Genomic DNA, 21,783 nt, shown 5'->3' on the forward strand with positions numbered 1-21,783 from the left:
CAGATCAATGTGGAGCTATATACAGGGAGTACCAGTACCAGATCAATGTGGAGCTATATACAGGGAGTACCAGTACCAGATCACTGTGGAGCTGTATACAGAGAGTACCAGTACCAGATCACTGTGGAACTATATACAGGGAGTACCAGTACCAGGTCAATGTGGAGCTACATACAGGGAGTACCAGTACCAGATCAATGTGGAGCTATATACAGGGAGTACCAGTACCAGATCAATGTGGAGCTATATACAGGGAGTACCAGTACCAGATCAATGTGGAGCTATATACAGGGAGTACCAGATCAATGTGGAGCTATATACAGGGAGTACCAGTACCAGATCAATGTGGAGCTATATACAGGGAGTACCAGTACCAGATCAATGTCGAGATGTACGAGGTACAGGGTATTTGAGGTAGATATGTACATGAAGGCAGGGTAAAGTGACTAGGCATCAGGATAGATAATAATAAGGTATTTGAGGTAGATATGTACATGAAGGCAGGGTAAAGTGACTAGGGCATCAGGATAGATAATAATAAGGTATTTGAGGTAGATATGTACATGAAGGCAGGGTAAAGTGACTAGGCATCAGGATAGATAATAATAAGGTATTTGAGGTAGATATGTACATGAAGGCAGGGTAAAGTGACTAGGGCATCAGGATAGATAATAATAAGGTATTTGAGGTAGATATGTACATGAAGGCAGGGTAAAGTGACTAGGCATCAGGATAGATAATAATAAGGTATTTGAGGTAGATATGTACATGAAAACAGGGTAAAGTGACTAGGCATCAGGATAGATAATAATAAGGTATTTGAGGTAGATATGTACATGAAGGCAGGGTAAAGTGACTAGGCATCAGGATAGATGATAATAAGGTATTTGAGGTAGATATGTACATGAAGGCAGGGTAAAGTGACTAGGCATCAGGATAGATGATAATAAGGTATTTGAGGTAGATATGTACATGAAGGCAGGGTAAAGTGACTAGGGCATCAGGATAGATAATAATAAGGTATTTGAGGTAGATATGTACATGAAGGCAGGGTAAAGTGACTAGGCATCAGGATAGATAATAATAAGGTATTTGAGGTAGATATGTACATGAAAACAGGGTAAAGTGACTAGGCATCAGGATAGATAATAATAAGGTATTTGAGGTAGATATGTACATGAAGGCAGGGTAAAGTGACTAGGCATCAGGATAGATGATAATAAGGTATTTGAGGTAGATATGTACATGAAAACAGGGTAAAGTGACTAGGCATCAGGATAGATAATAATAAGGTATTTGAGGTAGATATGTACATGAAAACAGGGTAAAGTGACTAGGCATCAGGATAGATAATAATAAGGTATTTGAGGTAGATATGTACATGAAGGCAGGGTAAAGTGACTAGGGCATCAGGATAGATAATAATAAGGTATTTGAGGTAGATATGTACATGAAGGCAGGGTAAAGTGACTAGGCATCAGGATAGATAACAATAAGAGTAAAACAAAGAACAGACTGGCAACGGCAAATGATGAGTGTAAACGTGTGTGTGTGAGTGAGTGTGTAATGTGTTGTGGGTTTTGTGTGGGAGTGGCAATGTAGTGTGTGTGAGTGAATGAGTCTGTATGTGGTTTATATAATCTAGTGAGTGTGTATACAGTGTGTATATAAAGTCTAGTAAATGTGTATATATAGTCTAGCGAGTGTTTATATAGTGTGTATATAGTCTAGTGAGTGTTTATATACTGTGTATATAGTCTAGTGAGTGTGTATATAGTGTGTATATAGTGTAGTAAGTGTGTATATAGTGTGTATATAAAGTCTAGTGAGTGTGTATATAAAGTCTAGTGAGTGTTTATATAGTGTATATATAGTCTAGTGAGTGTTTATATAGTGTGTATATATAGTCTAGTGAGTGTGTATATAGTGTGTATATAAAGTCTAGTGAGTGTGTATATAGTGTGTATATAAAGTCTAGTGAGTGTGTATATATAGTCTAGTGAGTGTGTATATGTGTGTATATAAAGTCTAGTGAATGTGTATATAGTGTATATAGTCTAGTGAGTGTGTATATAGTGTGTATATAAAGTCTAGTGAGTGTGTATATGTGTGTATATAAAGTCTAGTGAGTGTGTATATAGTGTGTATATAGTCTAGTGAGTGTGTATATAGTGTGTATATAGTCTAGTGAGTGTGTATATGTCGTGTATATAAAGTCTAGTGAGTGTGTATATAGTCTAGGGAGTGTGTATATGTTGTGTATATAAAGTCTATTGAGTGTGTATATAGTGTGTATATAAAGTCTAGTAAGTGTGTATATGGTGTGTATATAAGGTCTAGTAAGTGTGTATATAGTGTGTATATAAGGTCTAGTGAGTGTGTATATAGTCTAGTGAGTGTGTATATTGCGTTGTGTATATAAAGTCTAGTGAGTGTGTATATGTTGTGTATATGAGGTCTAGTGAGTGTGTATATTGTGTTGTGTATATAAAGTCTAGTGAGTGTGTATATGTCGTTTATATAGTCTAGTGAGTGTGTATATGTCATGTATATAGTCTAGTGAGTGTGTATATAGTGTATATATAGTCTAGTGAGTGTGTATATAGTGTGTATATAGTCTAGTGAGTGTGTATATGTTGTGTATATGAGGTCTAGTGCGTGTGTATATGTCGTGTATATAGTCTAGTGAGTGTGTATATAGTGTGTATATAAAGTCTAGTGAGTGTGTATATAGTGTGTATGTAAAGTCTAGTGAGTGTGTATATAGTGTGTATATAAAGTCTAGTGAGTGTGTATATAGTGTGTATATAAAGTCTAGTGAGTGTGTATATAGTGTGTATGTAAAGTCTAGTGAGGGTGTATATAGTGTGTATATAAAGTCTAGTGAGTGTGTATATAGTGTGTATATAAAGTCTAGTGAGTGTGCGTAGGGTCAGTGCAAAATAGAGTCGGTGCAGATAGTTTGGGTACCATTAACTGACTATTTAGCAGTCTTATGATCAGGCCTACCACCGTAGTGTCGTCAGCAAATTTGATGATGGTGTTGGAGTCGTGTATGTCCACGCAGTCGTGTTTGAACAGGGAGTACAGGAGGGGTCTAAGCACACACCCATGTGTTGAGGGTCAGCGTGGCGGAGGAGTTGTTGCCTACCCTCACCACCTGAGACCGGCCCGTCAGGAAGTCCAGGATCCAGTTGCAGAGGGAGGGGTTCAGTCCCAGGATCCCTAGCTTCATGATGAATTTTGAGGAGACTATGGTGTTGAACGCTGAGCTGTAGTCTATGAACAGCATTCTCACATAGTTATTTCCCCTCTTGTCCAGGTGGGAGAGGGCAGTGTGACGTGCAGTCGCGATTTCTTCATCTGCGGATCTGCTGGGGCGGTATGCGGTTGGAGAGGGTCCAGGGTGTCTGGTATGATGGTGTTGATGTGTGTCATGACCAGCCTTTCAAAGCACTTCATAATTACAGATGTGAATGCTACAGGGCGATAGTCATTTAGGAAGGTTACCTTGGTGCTCTTGGGAACAAGGACAATGGTGGTCAGCTTGAAAATGTTGGGATTACCGACTGGGACTAGTATAGATTGAAAATGTCTGTGAAGACACTTGGCAGCTGGTCTGCGCGTACTTTGAGAACGCGCCCTGGTATCCAGTCTTGTGATTGTTAACCTGTTTAAACGTTTTGCTCACATCGGCCACGGAGAGCGAGATCACACAGTCATCCGTAAAAACAGGGGCTTTCATGCAAGGCACAGTGTTACATTCCTCGAAGCTAAAATAAAAACCATTTAGCTAGTTTAGGAGTTCTGCGTCTCTGGGCAACTCATGGCTGGGTTTACCTTTAATCCATTATCACCTGCAAGCCCTTCCACATACGACGAGTGTCGGAGCTGGTGTATTAGGATTCCACCTTCCTCCTATATTGTCCTTTCGCATGTTAGATGTCTCTTCGGAGGTCGTAGCGGGCTTTCTTGTATGCATCCATGTTCATATCCCGTTCCTTGAAAGTGGCAGCCCTAGCCTTTAGCTCAGTGCGGATATTGCCTGTAATCCACGGTTTTTGGTTTGGATACATTCTTATAGTCACTGTGGGGACGACATCGTCTATGCGCTTATTGATGAAGCCAGTGACTGTTGTGGTAAACCCAATGCTATCGGATGAATCCTGGAACATATCCCGGTCTAGCAAAACAGTCTTATAGCCTCGCGTCTACTTCATCCGACCACTTCCGCATTGAGCGTATCACTGGTACTTCCTGTTTGAGCTTTTGTTTGTAAACAAAAAGCAGGAGAATTGAGTCATGGTCAGATTTGCATAAGGGAGGACGAGGGAGGGCCTTGTATGCATTTCTGTGGGTAGAATAGAAGCGGTCTAGAATTTAAGCGCCCCTAGAGGCGCAGGAGACGTGTTGGTAGAAGTGAGGTAGGACGGTTCTAAGTCTCCCCGTGTTAAAGTCTCCGCCCACCAAAAACGCTGCCTCTGGGTGAGCGGTTTCTTGTTTGTTTATGGCCCCATACAGTTCGTCGAGTGCCAGAGTAGTGTTGGCTTGGGGAGGGATGTAGACAGCCGTGACAATTACGTTTGAGAACTCTCGGGAGATAAAATGGTCTGCAGCTTACCATGAGGTATTCTATAGCTGGTGAACAAAAGCTTGAGATTTCTTTCACACTTGAACCAGCACAGTAGTTGTTATTTATGGAAAAACACACTCCACCTCCTTTCGACTTCTCCGAAGCCACTGGACGATCCTGCCACTGCATGGAGAATCCACTGAGCACTACGTGCATAGCGTCATCATCCAGCCACGTTTCAGTAAGACATGTAATACTGCAGCTTTTCAAATCTCTCTGGTAAGAGACTCTCCTATGAAGCTCATCCACCTTATTATCGTGACCGGACATTTGCCAGTAGAACGGAGGTGAGCACCGTTCGGTTTTCTCTTCGCCTCACTTTCACCAGGATCCCACCTCGTCTCCCGCGTCTACGCCTGCAGCGTTTTGGTATGCCGTATTCGCTTAGTGTTGAGTCACTCAACACTCTCAGGCCAATAAGGAGAGAGAAGAGAAGAAGAAACAGAAGAGAAGGAAACAGAAAAAAACAGAAGAGAAGGCCTTGCTGGTTAACGCAAAGTCCCGTCATCCTCCGACCCAATTAGCTCCAGCTGTTGTGAGAGTGCTGAATGAGAAAGCGTGGGAGTCTGCTTCGCATTAAGATGGTGCCGTTTTAAACGCACCCAAATGATCAAAGCAGAAACACGTGTCCCATTGCCGACCAACCGCCAACCCGTTCTGGAGGCCGTGAGGTGATGACATCACACACGGTGATGGCGGACCATGCGATAAACCAGTGACAGTGGACGAACTTAAACCGATGAGTGGAAGCAAACACAGAGCCAAGGCAGTAATGCAATATTCTCCTTCTACACAACAATATGGCTTCCCACCAAACCACCTCTAAACAGGTTCAAGGTTCAGTTTCTAGGAGAGTCAAAGAAGAAACGTGTGTACTCAAGCAAGCCACACACACACACACACACACACACACACACACACACACACACACACACACACACACACACACACACACACACACACACACACACACACACACACACACACACACACACACACACACACACACACACACACACACCACACACACACACACACACACACACACACACACACACACACACACACACACACACACACCATCAGTGGTATCTGGGTTGCATTATGCATTTAACCCTAACCAGAAAAACAAAACAAAAAGCCCCAAAATGCAGGCTTTGCCCGAGGAAGCCTGAAATTCCTCAAAAAGCTTTGACTGAATGCATTTTTGCTATTCTGTCAATCAAACACATCCCACAAGCCCTTAGTGTTATGGCGTGAGCGTTTCCAAAGGTTATGGAATGTATTGTAGCAACAATGTCTTTCCACAAGAGATGGTATAGATTTCCCATACTGTAATCATAGTATGTGATGTATAGATTGCCAGGAGCCTGTTTGCTGCTGCACATGGTATCAGTAGCCAATACCCTTCTCTCTTTCTTTCTCCCCTTCTCTCTCTTCAATTTACTGAATTTATTGTCCCCGTGGGGAAAATTTCGTTGCAGTATCATGTACATGTTTAAAATTGTGTTTTCACGCACATAAACACACCCACCCTCCCGCTCAAATTATTGTTTTCTGTGTTACCAGCCCCAGCATCTATTCTCCTCATTTGACATTCTCCTCCATATATAAGGTGTTTCCATTTGAAATACCCTTTTAAAATCTGTTATCTGGGTAAAGCTGGAATTCCGTCAAAGTGAAATTGCGTCTTGAACAGCCCTTTCACTTTACATCAACCTGCTTAAAATTCCCCTTTTAAAAGACGTCTGGCCAAAGTAGAATTCAAGATTTTCAGTTTGTCAAGATAACAATAGAATATAACTCTTAATTTGTCTAAATTTCACTAGGTTTCTTGAGTGAGTTATTGCAGTTCATATGAGCGCAGTCTTTGGGAAATTAACCAGAATTGTCGCTGTGTGAATCGTCAAAAACCGATAGTTCCTCATCTTGTTGTCAAAGAAAGCGAGAAAGACAGAGAGATCCAACACAGGGGGCTCTGACTAGCACAGATTGACCTGCTCGTGTGTTGACCTTGCTGGGGGAAGATGGCCCAGGGGGGTCCCTGTCTTTGGGGATATTTTTACTGTGTATTTGTTTTTGTATGTACAGTCCATGCATTCAAGGTCCTACAGTATGACTGTCCTGGACAGCTGTAAATGTGACCCTTACAATACAGTGAAGTATGGATCCTCTAAAGGTCCAAGAATCCATCAAGTCATCAAGTTTCAATGTGTCTGTCTTTGCTACCAATGTAAAATGCCATTATGATCTTATTGTCAAAGTGATTGACGTGGTACAGTTAGCTACTGTACGGAATCCCTTACATGCTAAAAAAAACTAAGTGCTGTCTCTCACAGCATCTTTCTGTGAGGAACACTGTCCTGGTAGAATGTTGTTATGAGATAATTGTCAAACTGATTTAATGGATTACTGTAACTCATATGGGACTGATACTGAAACTGTCACAGACCACGGAATTAATTTTGTCTAAAGACTACGACGATCAAAATAGATGCCTCAAACTCAAAGCAATCTGTATCAACCCCCTTTACAATCTGTATCAACCCCCTTTACAATCTGTATAATTTGAGGAAAACGCTACCAAAGTTCTATCAACACATTGACTGTAGTACTCGTGCTGCTGAAACACTCAACCACTGCTACTCCAACTTCCGGATGCCTACAAGGCCCTCCCCCGCCCTCCCTTCGGCAAATCAGAAGATGACTCCATTTTGCTCATCCCTTCCTATAGGCAGAAACTCAAACAGGAAATACCCGTGCTAGGTCTATTCAACGCTGGTCTGACCAATCGGAATCCATGCTTCAAGATTGTTTTGATTATGCAGACATAGACATGTTCCGGGTAGCCTCTGAGTATAACATCGACGTACACACTGACACGGTGACTGAGTTCATCAGGAAGTGTATAGCGGAAGTTGTTCCCACTGTGATTATTAAAACCTACCCAAATCAGAAACCGTGGATAGATTGCAGCATTCGTTCAAAACTGAAAGCGCGAACCATCACATTTAACCATGGCAAGGTGACTGGGAATATGGTTGAATACAAACAGTGTAGTTATTCCCTACGTAAGTCAATCAAACAGGCAAAACGTCAGTACAGAGACATAGTGGAGTCGCAATTCAACGGCTCAGACACGAGACGTATGTGGAAGGGTCTACAGACAATCACGGATTACAAAGGGAAAAGCAGTCACGTTGTGGAAAACGACATCTTGCTCCTGGACAAGGTAAACACCTTCTTCGCCCACTTTGAGGATAACACAGTGCCACCGATGCGGCCCGCTCCCAAGGACTGGGGGCTCACGTTCTCCGTGGCCAATGTGGGTAAGACATTTAAACGTGTTAACCCTCGCAAGACTGCTGACCCAGACGGCATCCCTTGCCACGTCCTCAGAGCATGCGCAGACCAGCTGGCTGGAGTGTTTACGGACATATTCAATCTCTCTCTATCCCAGTCTGCTGTCCTCACTTGCTTCAAGATGGCCACCATTGTTCCTGTACCCAAGAAGGCAAAGGTAACTGAACTAAATGACTATCGCCCTGTAGCACTCACTTCTGCCATCATGAAGTGCTTTGAGAGGCTAGTTAAGGATCATATCACTTCCACCTTATCTGACACACTAGACCCACTTCTATTTGCATACCACACCAATAGATCCACAGATGATGCAATTGCCATCGCACTGCACACTGCCCTATCCCATCTGGACAAGAGGAATACCTATGTAAGAATGCTGTTCATTGACTATAGCTCAGCCTTCAACACCATAGTACCCTCCAAGCTCATCATCAAGCCCGGGGCCCTGGGTCTGAACCCCGCCCTGTGCAACTGTGTTCTGGACTTCCTGACAGGCCACCCCCAGGTGGTGAAGGTAGGAAACAACACCTCCACTTCGCTGATCCTCAACACAGGGGCCCCACAAGGGTGCATTCTCAGCCCCCTCCTGTACTCCCTGTTCACCCATGACTGTGTGGCCAAGCATGCCTCCAACTTAATCATCAAGTTGTAGGACTGATTACCAACAATGACGAGAGCCTACAGGGAGGAGGTGAAGGCTCTGGAGGAGTAGTGCCAGAAAAAGGACCTCTCCCTCAACGTCATCAAAATGAAGGAGATGATCGTGGACTTCAGGAAACAGCAGAGAGAGCACACCCCTATACACATCATAGGGACCGCAGTGGAGAAGGTGAAAATCTTCAAGTTCCTCGACCTACACATCACCGACAATCTGAAATGGTCCACCCACACAGACAGTGTGGTGAAGAAGGCGCAACAGCTTCTCTTCAACCTCAGGAGGCTGAAGAAATGTTGCTTGTCACCTAAGACCCTCACAAAATTTTACAGATGCACAATTGAGAGAATCCTGTCAGGCTGTATCACCGTCTGGCACGGCAACTGCACTGCCCGCAACCGCATGGCTCTCCAGAGGGTGGTGCAATTTGCCCAACGCATCACCGGGGACACACTGCCTGCCCTCCAGGACACCTACAGCACCCGATGTCACAGAAAGGCCAAAAAGATCAACAAGGACATCAACCACCCGAGCCACAGCCTGTTCACCCCAGTACCATCCAGAAGGCGAGGTCAGTACAGGTACATCAAAGCTGGGACCGACAGCACCTGTTTTTCCAGTCTATCTCAAGGCCATTAGACTGTTAAATAGCCATCACTAGCCGGCTACCAGCCGGTTACTCAACCCTGCACCTTAGAGGCTGCTGCCCTATGTACATAGACATGGAATCACTGGTCACTTTAATGATAGAACAATAGTCACTTTAATAATGTTTACATACGGTTTTACTCATTTCATATGTACATACTCTATTCTACTGTATTTTAGTCAATCCCACTCTGACATTGCTCGTTCTAACATGAATATATTTCTTAACTCCATTCTTTTACTTTAGATTTGTGTGTATTGTTGTGAATTGTTAGATACTACTGCATTGTTGGAGCTAGGAACACAAGCAATTTGCTACACCCGCAATAACATCTGCTAAATATGTGCAATACGATTTGATATCAATCCCCTTTGCAATCTATATCAAACCCCTTTACAGGAGAATTCAAAAACTAAACAAAAAGAGCACCCTTCATTTAGTCGTCCTCCTCAGAAACCTAACATGTGGCTTCTCACTGTGGAGAAGGTTTTACGAATTACAGTTGTCTGTTTGGCTGTCTGTTTTGGCTGACTGTTTTGGCTGTCTGCTTCTATGGCTGGTTTCAGTGAGCCCAGAATCAAAGTTACGGTCACAGTTATGTATCTGTGAGTTGGATTGGCTCTGTGGGTGTGTGTGACGTTGCAGGCATGCATGCCCGTATGTGAGTGCATGCATATGCTAAACTTAAACAGTGGCTGAGCAAGTTGCAAGGCTGTATATAGCACAGTTAAGCAAAAGTAGGAGTCCTTAGAGTGCATCCAACTCCAGACTCTGAATAAACCATTATGCAATGGTTTAAAAACAAGTCGTAAAACAGTGATAACACTTTGTAGGAAGGAGGTCCTCGTTGCGTGAGGGAGGCCATTCACCCCTTTGAACTACCGGCACTGGTGTCGGGATTCTTCAGGGGGGGAAGGGAGGAGACTACGCCACGGTGCAAAGTGCAAACTACTCGGACACTCTTTTTGCACCTCTGTTTCTCACTCCGTTTGTTTGCCAGGCGTTGTCGGGCAGGTGAGCGTCAGGATGGTCAATGCGTTTGGCGGACGGCAGTCGCCCTTTGAAGATGAAGGATACGGCGGTTCATAAAGGATGACGATCCTTGGTGGCAGCTCAAACATTAACCAGACCACAGCTCGGTCATCAGGCCTCATCATGGTATCATTGTTAATGAATATTGCTGTTGTATTCAGTTGTAGGGGCTCCTACATGAAATGAAAGGTGTGAAAGGACAACACTATACAGTATACTTTCTTGTGAAGGGTTGCTTTGTTTTTTTATTAAATCTTATCTGCAGGAGACCATATGAATGTAAATACTAGTCTATTACATTGACAATCTAACCGACATTCTCAAAATGATTGTCTTCATTGTAGTTCCCCATTCTCCATTTCCAAAAACTTGAATTAGTTATTTCAGGTGAGAACGTTTTAATTACTAACATATCATCATGTCAATGTTGATCTTTCTTCCTTCAATGGAACTAGGGAAGAGTCTATCAAAAAGACATCTCAGCAAAACACTGTTTCCTCTAAGCAAGTGGTTAGAGCATTTAAGCCCAATTATCTGAAGGGGAGCCAAATCTCAATGTCAATCCACCACCACAGTCATCTTCCCCTGTCAATCAAACTGTTCAGAATAACACCTGGGAGCGTATTTACTTGACGTAATCAGGCGAGACAACCAGCAGGTCTGCTCAAATCGGCCAGATGATGTTGCGGTTTGAGGCTGGATACGTGAAGTTATCTACGGGGGAAACGTGTTTCTCGGGGGGATGGGGGGGATCCATGGAGATTTGGACGGGCTTGAAGCGATGTCTGTGCCAAGTCACTGATATGCTTTCTCTGTGCCAACAAAGTTCTAGAGCTGAGGGAAGGGCCCTCCCCCGCCCACTCTGTGAACAAGTAGAAAAACTACCGTGAAGTGGTTCTCAAGAAAAGATAAAGCCTGTTTCATCCAAAAAGTCTCTCCTGTCCCCAAAAGCCCCTGGATGGGTCACTCTCTCCTGTCACTTTGTCTTTCTGTTTCCATCTGTCTTTCTCTATAGCTTCCCTGTCTCTTTCTCTAGATCTTTCCTCTCTCTCTCTCTCTCTCTCTCATTTATAGTCTTTATTGTAGTCTCCCTCAATCTCTTTACTTTTCTCTGTGCTGCAGTAGTATCCGTCCCTTCATTCTGCATGCCTCCAAGCATTCTTCTTAATCTCTGAATTATTCAAGACCCCTTTTCTCAACACTTTCAAGCTATGGAACCTGAAGCCAATAAAACTGGACAAACTCAGGCAGATAATGCAGTTGAACAGCATTGCATTTAATTTTCTGTATCTGAAAGACTTTCCTCATCACAATTAGCTGAATTGGCGTCTCCTTCAGATGCTGTAGTGTCACTCTGAGTTGATAGAGTTCTAAAGCAAGAGAATCTAGTTGATTCAATTGAGACACTTGCGTGCTTTCTTACAGGTAGTTGAGCATCCTTGCTGACGCCGACCGAATTCGACATGAGACAGTCGTGATGAGAGAGTCTATCCATCCAGCCATGTCTGTCAGGCTGAGACTGGTCACACCTGAATTTATATTGAACCCACGATTCTTCCTCCTCCATGCCTCCATTCCTAAATGTATTGCATTAGATTACAAAGACGGTCTCCCGCGTGGCCTGTGAGAATCAATATCCCAAATGGACCTGGAAGTGCACGCATGAAGGTCCTTTAAGACTCAGGCGAACTAATCAGCAAAGTGCACATCAAGGAGGGAAGACGACCTGCAACCTGTTTCAATATGTTTAGGTTTTTGCAAGACCAACTGCATTCAAATCACTCCGCAAATGCCTAGCCCTTTGTATAGATATGATAACCAATATCCAGGTTCAGTAAAAGACAGAGCAAGTAGCAAGTTTTAAGGACTTGAACAAAGACAATCATCTGGAGAGAGATCTCGACAGACTAATAGGCTGTACGCATTTCTTATTCTCAGCCATTGGCTCTTTGGACCATGATAAAAACAAGTGCCTATCATTATCTCTATAATAAAATAGAAGTACCTATCCCTATGTGTTTCACACAACATAGAAAAATATGCTGGTCTTGATGACGTTTCCTTTCCCCACCTGGCTATTTCTTTCTCATTTACTCTGAATGTCCCCACTCTGTATCACTTTCCAAATCTACACTAGATAAACTCTGTAACTGAGAACATGTTATGACTGCAGAGGATCCAGAGAGAGTCTTTCAATTTACTGACTGACAAATAGTGCTGGAAGCATTCAATATTTCAGCACATCCAACCAAGCAGCTCATAGCAAAGCTTATCGTATAGTACAGTACATCTCGTTTTGACATCACTTCTCTGTTCCTGAAGCTTATAGTACACACAGTGTTCTGTCCTAGCCATAACTTTAAGCTACAATTACTGATTGCAGTGGAGGCTGCTGAGGGGAGGACGCCTCATAATAATGGCTGGAATGGAGTTAATGGAGTGGCATCAAACACATGGAAACAATGTATTTGATACCATTCCCTTTATTCTGCTCCAGCTATTCACACGAGCCCATCCTCCCCATTTAAAGGTTCCACCAACCTCCTGTGACGAATTGCTTTTACAGGTGGTAACAGACAACAGCACTATGCCACACACCACTACCCCAACTCCACCTCACCCTCTCAAAAACCCTAGGACCCTGCCTTTACACAGAGGTGTCAGGCAGACTATTCTTCTCCCTGAGGCGGTGTTTGTTTTAGCAGAGGGTGTGCGACCACAGCACCCCTCCGCAACCCGCTCTGCACGCCTTGTCTGACGGAGCAGGCGGCCCGCAGCACAAACAGCCCAGAGGAATGTATTGTTACAGGGTGTGCGTGTGTATGTGTGTGTGTGTGTGTGCGCGCTGACAGCATGATTGATACAATGAGTGATGCTCCTTTGTGGCACCGTGCGAGACACACCACACACACACATGACACACACACACACACACACATGCTGTTCCGGTAAAAATAAAGTGTCAAGGATACAGGGGATAGGGGGGAACAATTCATTCTTCATTCCTATAGCGGCGTGGTTGTGTCTAAACAAGTCTGTTTGCTTTTCCAGGATGGAAGCCCTGGTGCCCCAAGGAGGGAGGCACAGCCTTCCTTTCCTCCTCACAGAAACCACCACTGACTATCACTTATTCATTTGTATTCATTTGTCACTCTGTGTTTCACCTATTTGGTCAACTTAATTTAGTCATTGTCACTCTGTGTTTCTCATAGTTGGCCAACTAGTATAAATCTTGGATTTGACGGCAGGGCTTAGAAATGTAGCCTGTAATATGGATATTTTGAGTGATGTGTTATCAGATTCAGAGCTCTCTTAATTGAGGTAACACCTCACAGTTTTATACACAACTGGGGTGACCTTCTCCAAAGTATATTCGTAGCCAGTCACTATAGTAAAAGCGTAGATATTTCCACAAGGCTCAAGCCTGTTTATCTGCCGCAGAGAACCACTCTGTGGGAATGGAAACAAACAGCAAACAAAACCCTTTGAAACACCGGCTACGTGTCAAAACAGTCAACATGTGCCATGGATGACTGTCAAACAACACAGCGCCACTTTCCCCCCAACCACAGTGAAATAGAAATACAGAGACAAAGGGGAGTTTGAGTCAGTTCATTTTACTGTTGGGTCTCTCGGATGCAAACAATATGGGGTTGAATGAGGAGCCTCCTGTCACCAGTCACTGTAGGGCGATAATTAATGTGTGCCATGAAATCGCAAATCCAATCTAGAGTGGGTTACAGTGAGAAATCAAGGTTTATTCACCTTCATCATCATCTTTTCCATCAGCAATGTCTCTTGAGACACACCGGCCTATTTGTATCCACATTGCATGCCCTAAGTCTTGAACTATTAATATAAAATGTTGGGTATACAATGCCAATGAAGTCGTTAAAGGTACTATGGTCAGGGAACCACCCCCCCACTCGGCCTAACTCTGATCTTAACCTTAAAAGCATGCATGTATCGGGCAGGTACTTGGCTTATAAGGGGTGAGATATTTCACAAGGAATCAATTCTCTTCGCTTACATCAACAACCCATAATCACAACTTTTAACCACACTCATCATGATAAAATCGTATACAATATTTGCTAGACAGTCAACACACAGCCAAGTCAATATCAGACTACAATTGTCCAATAATTCATTCTCCTTTATCTGAACCAGTAGCACTCACATTCTCACCAAGCTCCTGCATATATTCTCTCTCTCTCTCTCTCTCATCTAAGCATGAATACATACTATATTTAAGTGGGTCTTAGCCATGTCTGGCAATAAAAGCAACTACCATATCTTTGATTCTGCTGCGGCATTGTCCCCATCTCTATAGCGGCTGATTGAGCCTCGCTGTTGGAAACAATGTGTTGAAAGCCACGATGTGATAACTTCCTCTATGTGCTTTATTAGTCTTCATAGGGGCAGACGGGAAAGCATAAATCTAAATGGGCCGGTTCATTGAAGATCGGAGTAGATATGGATTTCGGTTACTTTTCTTCTTGTAGGCCTTAAGTGTTCACATGAATAAATGTCCGATGATATCGTTGAAGACCAGAACATAATACAAAGCGAATCATATGAATACTAATAAGTAGCATATTAATAATATTTAGAATGATTACAATAGTAATGATAACGTGTTATGGTTGTGATTAATAATGATTGACCAATTATATCACATGTATTTGAGTATTAGGCTTAATAGGTGGATTAACATTTAGCAGATTGTTTCCAAGGAAGACAAATTCATATTGTAATGTTCTTTTAAAAAAATTGCAATTTCATTTGATATAATAACAACAACAATAATAATAATCATAATAGTTTCGGGATGAAATAGTGATTTTTTAAAAATATACTTCTTTTTTTAAACAATAGTTTTATGATACATAAATTAACGTAATTTAGACCTATAATTAACTTTGATTCAAATGGTAATTAAATGGGCAGAGACGTCTGTGTTCAATTACTGTGGTGGGGCAGTTTAAATGCTCTTTAAATAAATTACAGTGCGTCGCTTTATTGCAGTGATAAAGTTGGAACGGTACATCAATTTTCCCCATGAGAAACATTTCAACGCGGTGAATGATTAGACATTGTGATATGGCGGTCTTACTGAAGTGGGTGGTTGTTATAAACCTCCATTTGAGCTATGGCGGTAATGGGCTTTAAGGTTTTCAAATTGAGAACTCATTGCATGTGACTTTTTATGTGCATGGACGCGCGACATCATTTCATTAAAATAGTGCATTTTGTGGTGGGCCGAACAGTGGTTTTGGTTTATCCTTAATTCAGACCTCTTTAACAACCGTACAGCCTTGTTTTTGATAGCCTACATTTTCAACATCAGTATCATGTTTTAATGAAGGCATGTACTATTAATTCAGCGTGGGCTGATCAGACTAAAATTGACATAGCCTAATAAAATGCTTACAACTATAAAAATTAATTTCGAAACAAAATAATAAGTATTATTATAATACTAATAACATTTTAATACTAATAAGGATTTTAAATTGTTTTCCAGAACAATATAAGCTACAACAAAGGATAGGCAATTTTTCCTCGAGCCTTGGAGTTGGAAACCTAAATTACACAGGTTTTGTACTTGTTGGTGCGTAATATGATGTGCTATAATCACATTTAATTAATGACAATAACTCTTACAGTATTTCGACAACTTTAATACAGAGAAAATAGGCCTATCTGAATCTTTGTTTTTCAACAGAACTGACAAATGCGCAGTGCCCGCCTTAGCAATTAACTCAACCGACCATTACCAACCTTAAAAACAACCAAATATCATGACTCTACAAACAAGTCACCCAATAATACAATTTATGCCAAATGTAATTTCGCTTGTGATACAGGCATTGTGTGGAGAGGAAACTGCTGCAGTGCTTAAAGATTTTTTGGATGGTTTTTGGAGACAATTATACTGTTTTGACTTACCGACACATTCGTTGGCTTCTCTAGCTGTTGCGCGTTGCCACGGCCGATCATAATGGAAAGGCTTGCACCTGTCGCACTCCGGTCCCGCGGTATTATGTTTGCACTCACAAACAAGGTTTCCATCCCTGTCTTTTACGCACCGCGAAGCGTGGCCATTGCATTTGCATCGACCGCCAACTTGCAGATCGGACACCGCATAGAAATAAGAGTCCCGGGATAGCTCCGAGTCATCCTCGTTCTCATCACCGAAAGTGTGCAATCGGCTGAACGTCACCTTGATATCGGTGGCGGTGACCCAGTCCTGGAGCACCGGCGAGTTGTCGAAGTCGTGCGCCGACGGTCTGCCGTCCAGAGTGCTGAAGGCAATGAGACCGCCGGATAGAGGGTGCATGTCCGTGTGGGAGTCCGTGCATATCGCCTCTTGTTCGTTCTGTTTGGTAATGGTGGCTTTGCTCGGTTTGGTGTACATTTTCCTGCACTGGGCCGAATAGTATTGGAAAGGTACCCAAGATTTGCCGTAGTCCATAGACTTGAAGATAGCCATAGATTCGGGTCGAGGTGAGCAGAACTGCAGGCTTACGTAGGTGACTTCGAATTTCTTGCCCAGTGATAGTGTTATGGTGACGTTTTGGGGGTATTGGATGTAATTTTCCGATTGCCAACATGTGAGATTATGGGGGTTGTTGAGATCCGTTAGATATGTCGGTGGGTGATACTTTTTGGGGTCCGAGGCATCGCAAGTATGGCAGTTCCTATTTCTCTCATCGCCCTTCTCTGTTACCAAGCAGTACCTACCCGGGGTTTTACCACAGGTGCTGGAAGTACGGACTTCCTTTCCAAAAGCAGAGTTCACAAAATCGGGGATGCATCTCCTCGGGTTACCGTTCTCGTCGTAGCAAGGGTCCGGGGGAGATGTTTGCGCCGCGAACATGCTCATCCCGTAGCCACCGAGCACCCCCTCTACCACAAAGGAAATGGTCACGACAGTGACCACGGTATCCAAAATCCTTAGCATTGTATTCCTTGTTCGTGCGCTGAAAACCGCCAGCCGTTCCCTGAAAAGAGAGATAATAAATAAGACACTTTTGCAAGATGTCCAAAAGAGCACGGCAGATGTAAATCTATTAATTAAAATAGAAAAGCAACACCTCAATAGATATTTGAATTTACCATGCACATAGATCTAATAACATTTGCATATAGATTACCATCACATGAAAAGCCTACATAAAATATAATTTGAACCGTTATTAATATGAAAATACTGTCAGAAGAAATGTATCGATTTATAACATTAGCCTTTCATAATGCACCTATTAAGTGAAATAAATGGGCTTACGAGGTTAAGAAATCTCCACATATGACACTATTCCTCGGAATAATAATTCAACTAGGCAGAAAAGTCATTCAGATATCTCTGTCGGGTGCCTGTCCTGTCACAAGCGCGATCTGTTGTGTTCTTGTTTGTTTTATTTTGAATCTCCGGGAGCAAAATATCTACACGCGTCTAGATGTAAGAGCCGCTACTCTCGCTCTGTCTGTTTCACTCCCTGTGTGCCCGTCTTTCTCATTCACTCACTCCCTTCCTCTATCCTTCTATCTCTGTCTGCCGCACTGACCGTAGAGAAAGTGAAGGACGATTGGAGCGTCTGCAGAGCATGAGGTCATGTTGAGGAGTGACACTCCCGCGTAAAAAGAGTGAACAACGACATCCACTGGTAGTTTATCGATAACAAGATAGATACGGCTAATTAAGTGCCAAGCGAAGGAATAACAAACTGGTCAAGTTTAGCTGATTATCACGTAGATTACATAATCCAAGGCTTCCATATAGAATCGTGTTTATATTGCTAATCGAAATGGAAGCTTATATTTCATCATGAATATTGACTTTGTCACATTAGCCTTTTATTAGGTTAAACTATGTTTTTTTAATCTATTTATTATTAGTAGTAGTAGTACTACTATTATTATTGTTATTTCTGGGGTATTATGGTGCATTTGTATTTCATAATTTAGACTGTGACCCAGTAAGAGTTATTAAGCATCTTTTACGCATGCCTAATGTTTTTTTTCTCTTCCTATTCAGTAAGCCTATCAGTTTTCCAAAAGTTTAAATAATCAAACCTTCATGGAAACGAAGTGCAAATAACGAAAAAGTTACTCCTATTCTATAATATGATAAGGCTTCTGTGCATATTTTCTAAACTGCTCAAGATCACTATAAAACATGACTTTTTCGATATTTCTGACTTCACAATTTTTGAAGGAGAAAATGCAGTGAATACTATGCATATTATATCTCTCGTAATGCTTCCATAGCATATTCATTGGGGATTACGGCTATAATACACTATATATACAAAAGTATGTGGACACGCCCTCAAATGATGAATTCAGCTATTTCAGCCACACCCCTTGGTACCAGGTGTCTACGATCAAGCACACAGCCATGCAATCTCCATAGTAAAATATTGGCTGTAGAATGGACTTCCAGAAGAGCTCAATGACTTTCAATGTGGCACTGTCATAGGATGCCACCTTTCCAACAAGTCAGTTCCTCAAATGTCTGCCCTGTTAGAGCTGCCCCTCATCTGTAAGTTCAGTTATTGTGAAGTGGAAACTTCTAGGAGCAACAACCGCTCAGCCGCGAAGTGGTAGGCCACACAAACTCACGTAATGAGACTGCCGAGCGCTGAAACGCATAGCACGTAAAAATGATCTTTCCTGGGTTGTAACACTCACTACCGAGTTCCAAACTGCCTCTGAAGGCAATGTCAGCACAAGAACTGTTCATTGGGTCCTTCATGAAATGGGTTTCCATGGCCAAGCAGCTGCACACAAGCCTAAGATCACCATGCACAATGTCAAGCGTCGGCTGGAGTGGTGCAAAGCTCGCCGCCATTGGAGTCTGGAGCAGTGTTAACTCGTTCTCTGGAGTGATGAGTCACGCTTCACCATCTGACAGTCTGACAGACTAATCTGGGTTAGGCAGATGCCAGAAGAATGCTATCTGCCCAAATGCATAGTGCCAACTGTAAAGTTTGGTGGAGGCGGAATAATGGTCTGAGGCTGTTTTTCATGGTTCGGGCTAGGCCCCTTTGTACCAGTGAAGAGAAATCTTAAGGCTACAGCATGCAATTACGTTCTAGACAATTCTGTGCTTCCAACTTTGTGGCAACAGTTTGGGGAAGGCCCTTTCCTCTTTCAGCATGACAATTCCCCTGTGCACAAAGCGAGGTCCATACAGAAATGGTTTGTCGAGATCGGTGTGGAAGGACTACAAATAGGCCCTGCAGTGTAGGCCTGCTCTATTGCTAGAATAATGTGTTCAAATTCACAAATTCTCTGTTGTAAATTGAGTTTGAGAGCTTGATAAATCTGTTATAACTCTAGGAGCCATTTTGGCCTACTAATATTGTTTTTGTGTTGTCTATATTTTGTCTATCTTTGTATATATAGTTTACTTAATTTTCTTATACTAGGCTCTAAGATGATGGATAAATGAAGATATCCCATCAAGGCCGTTTACCATTGGAAAATGTCATATTTCCAATATACATAAAGATGCAGTCAGGGATTTTAAACAGTAACAAACTTGTAACATACATGTATTGTATGAATTGGAATTCATAACATCTCATACTAAATGGATGACGTAGTACATATTTTCCGCGACCCGTTTTGGCTGCTGAGCACTACTTTCAAAACTACTGGCTGAAATTATGTAAAACCTTTGGAGCATCTGGGTGGCTCTCCCATAAGACTTGGCCATGGAGATAGATAGTGGACTTTAGGGCCCAAAATCCTGTTTTAGCATGGGCAGCACCATTAAGGACTTTCACCATTTTGAAGTAGTCAACTTGGTGGGACTTCCTATGGGTTAAGGAAGGATCACATTATTCATCCTGGTCATCGGGAGGGATCAGCCAATGAATTATACTTGTTAGCAAACATTCCACAACTGCAGGTGGCAGTAAATCACTAATCTTGGTTTTATACCAGTTCAAGCAACACTCTAGGTTTCCACCATTCATTTTTCCCATAGGGGATTTTAGAAACACTTAAAATAAGGTCTGTGTTTTGTGTAGGCTTACCCTGGCGTGACGTTTTGGTAACCGTGTAAATCTCTCTAGGACAAGGTGACTTTTACCAATATATTTGCCTGTATTTACCCCACAAAAATCAAATGCCAATTAGCTGCTAATGTGGCTATCATAAAGAACTACAAATGCCATGATGATCTGGACCAGACTGTCGAATCGAGGCAAAGGTAAGAATCTCTGGATAAACTAATGTTAGCAAAATGTATTAATGAATAAATTGGCTACATTTCTTTAAATTGACAATTTTGTGAACTGTCTTGTGCAAGTTTTAAATTGACACAATACCTGTAAGAAAAGGTGTCAGCTAGTAGCCTGGTCTCAGAGGCTAGACGTAACATAGTAAATGTTAGTCTGGGATGCTAAAATTAGTATGATATGTAACCATACCAAAATTAATATAAGACAGATAGTTACGTAAGGCAAAAACAAAAGAAGGGTGGTTGGTCGGGGTGGATGGGTAGGTGTATACCGCAAATGTCTAGTAACCCAAAGTTGTTTCATCATGCGCAACTTTAGCATTTTAGCTAATTAGAAACTAACTACTTACTCCCTTTTAACAACTTTGCAACTACTTAGCATGTTAGCTAACCCTTCCCCTAACCTTAACCCTTTAACCTAACTGCTAAACTTAACCCTAACACCTAACCCTTAGCCTAGCTAACATTAGCAAGCTAGCTTACGTTAGCCACCTAGCTAGAATTTGTAACATACTGTATCATACGTTTTGCAAATATGTAACATATTGTGCATTTTGCAACTCCATAACATATATGTTTTCAAATTCATAACATATAATACGAATTGTAATTCATAACATATTGTACATTTTGCAAATTTGTAAAATATAGTACAAATTGTAATTTGTAACATATCATACGAAATGGGTGATGGACATTCACACATTAATACATACCATACTAAACGGAGTGTCTTGGATTTACATACAGAATCATACAAATTCTCTGAGACCAGGTTGCAGCTAGAGATGATGTGCAGGAGCTTCCAGGGATTTGTAGTCTTGCATGATGTCTACTTTGATGCAAATTGCAATTTCAAATCTGAGAGTAAATAGAGACGAATATATTGATAAAAGTTACCTTGTCCGAGAGACATTTACATAGTTATCAAAATGTCACATCAGGGTAAGCCTACACAAAACACAGCCCTTATTTTAAGTGTTTCTAAAATTTCCTATGGGAAAAATGAGTGATGTAAAAACTATTGGAATCATTTCCCTGTATGACTGCTAGGTTTTATGGGTATTATGACATCACTATGGGGCTCTATATCTTGGGTCGTGTGTAGGCACACAGGTGACCAGGAAGTGGGAATGCACAGGTATGGAGAGAATACATTTCACCGTTTACACATTGGAACTAGGATTTCGCATATG

The 21,783-nt window shown here is 42.1% G+C and overlaps 1 protein-coding gene across 1 annotated transcript in view; it reads right to left on the reverse strand.

The window, feature by feature from the left end:
• Positions 1-17,922, reverse strand: part of ntn1a (netrin 1a) — an 85,240-nt gene extending 67,318 nt beyond the window's left edge. The window contains exons 1-2 of the mRNA XM_014175033.3: positions 17,624-17,922; positions 16,285-17,339 (exon numbers count right to left, since the gene is read on the reverse strand). Coding sequence (XP_014030508.1) covers positions 16,285-17,299 — 1,015 coding nt within the window. The 5' untranslated portion in view covers positions 17,300-17,339; positions 17,624-17,922. The remainder of the gene's footprint in view (positions 1-16,284; positions 17,340-17,623) is intronic.
• Between the last annotated feature and the right edge of the window lie 3,861 nt (positions 17,923-21,783).

Source organism: Salmo salar, chromosome 02 (genome assembly GCF_965601325.2).
Source record: "Salmo salar chromosome 02, fSalSal1, whole genome shotgun sequence".
Lineage (NCBI taxonomy): Eukaryota > Metazoa > Chordata > Actinopteri > Salmoniformes > Salmonidae > Salmo > Salmo salar.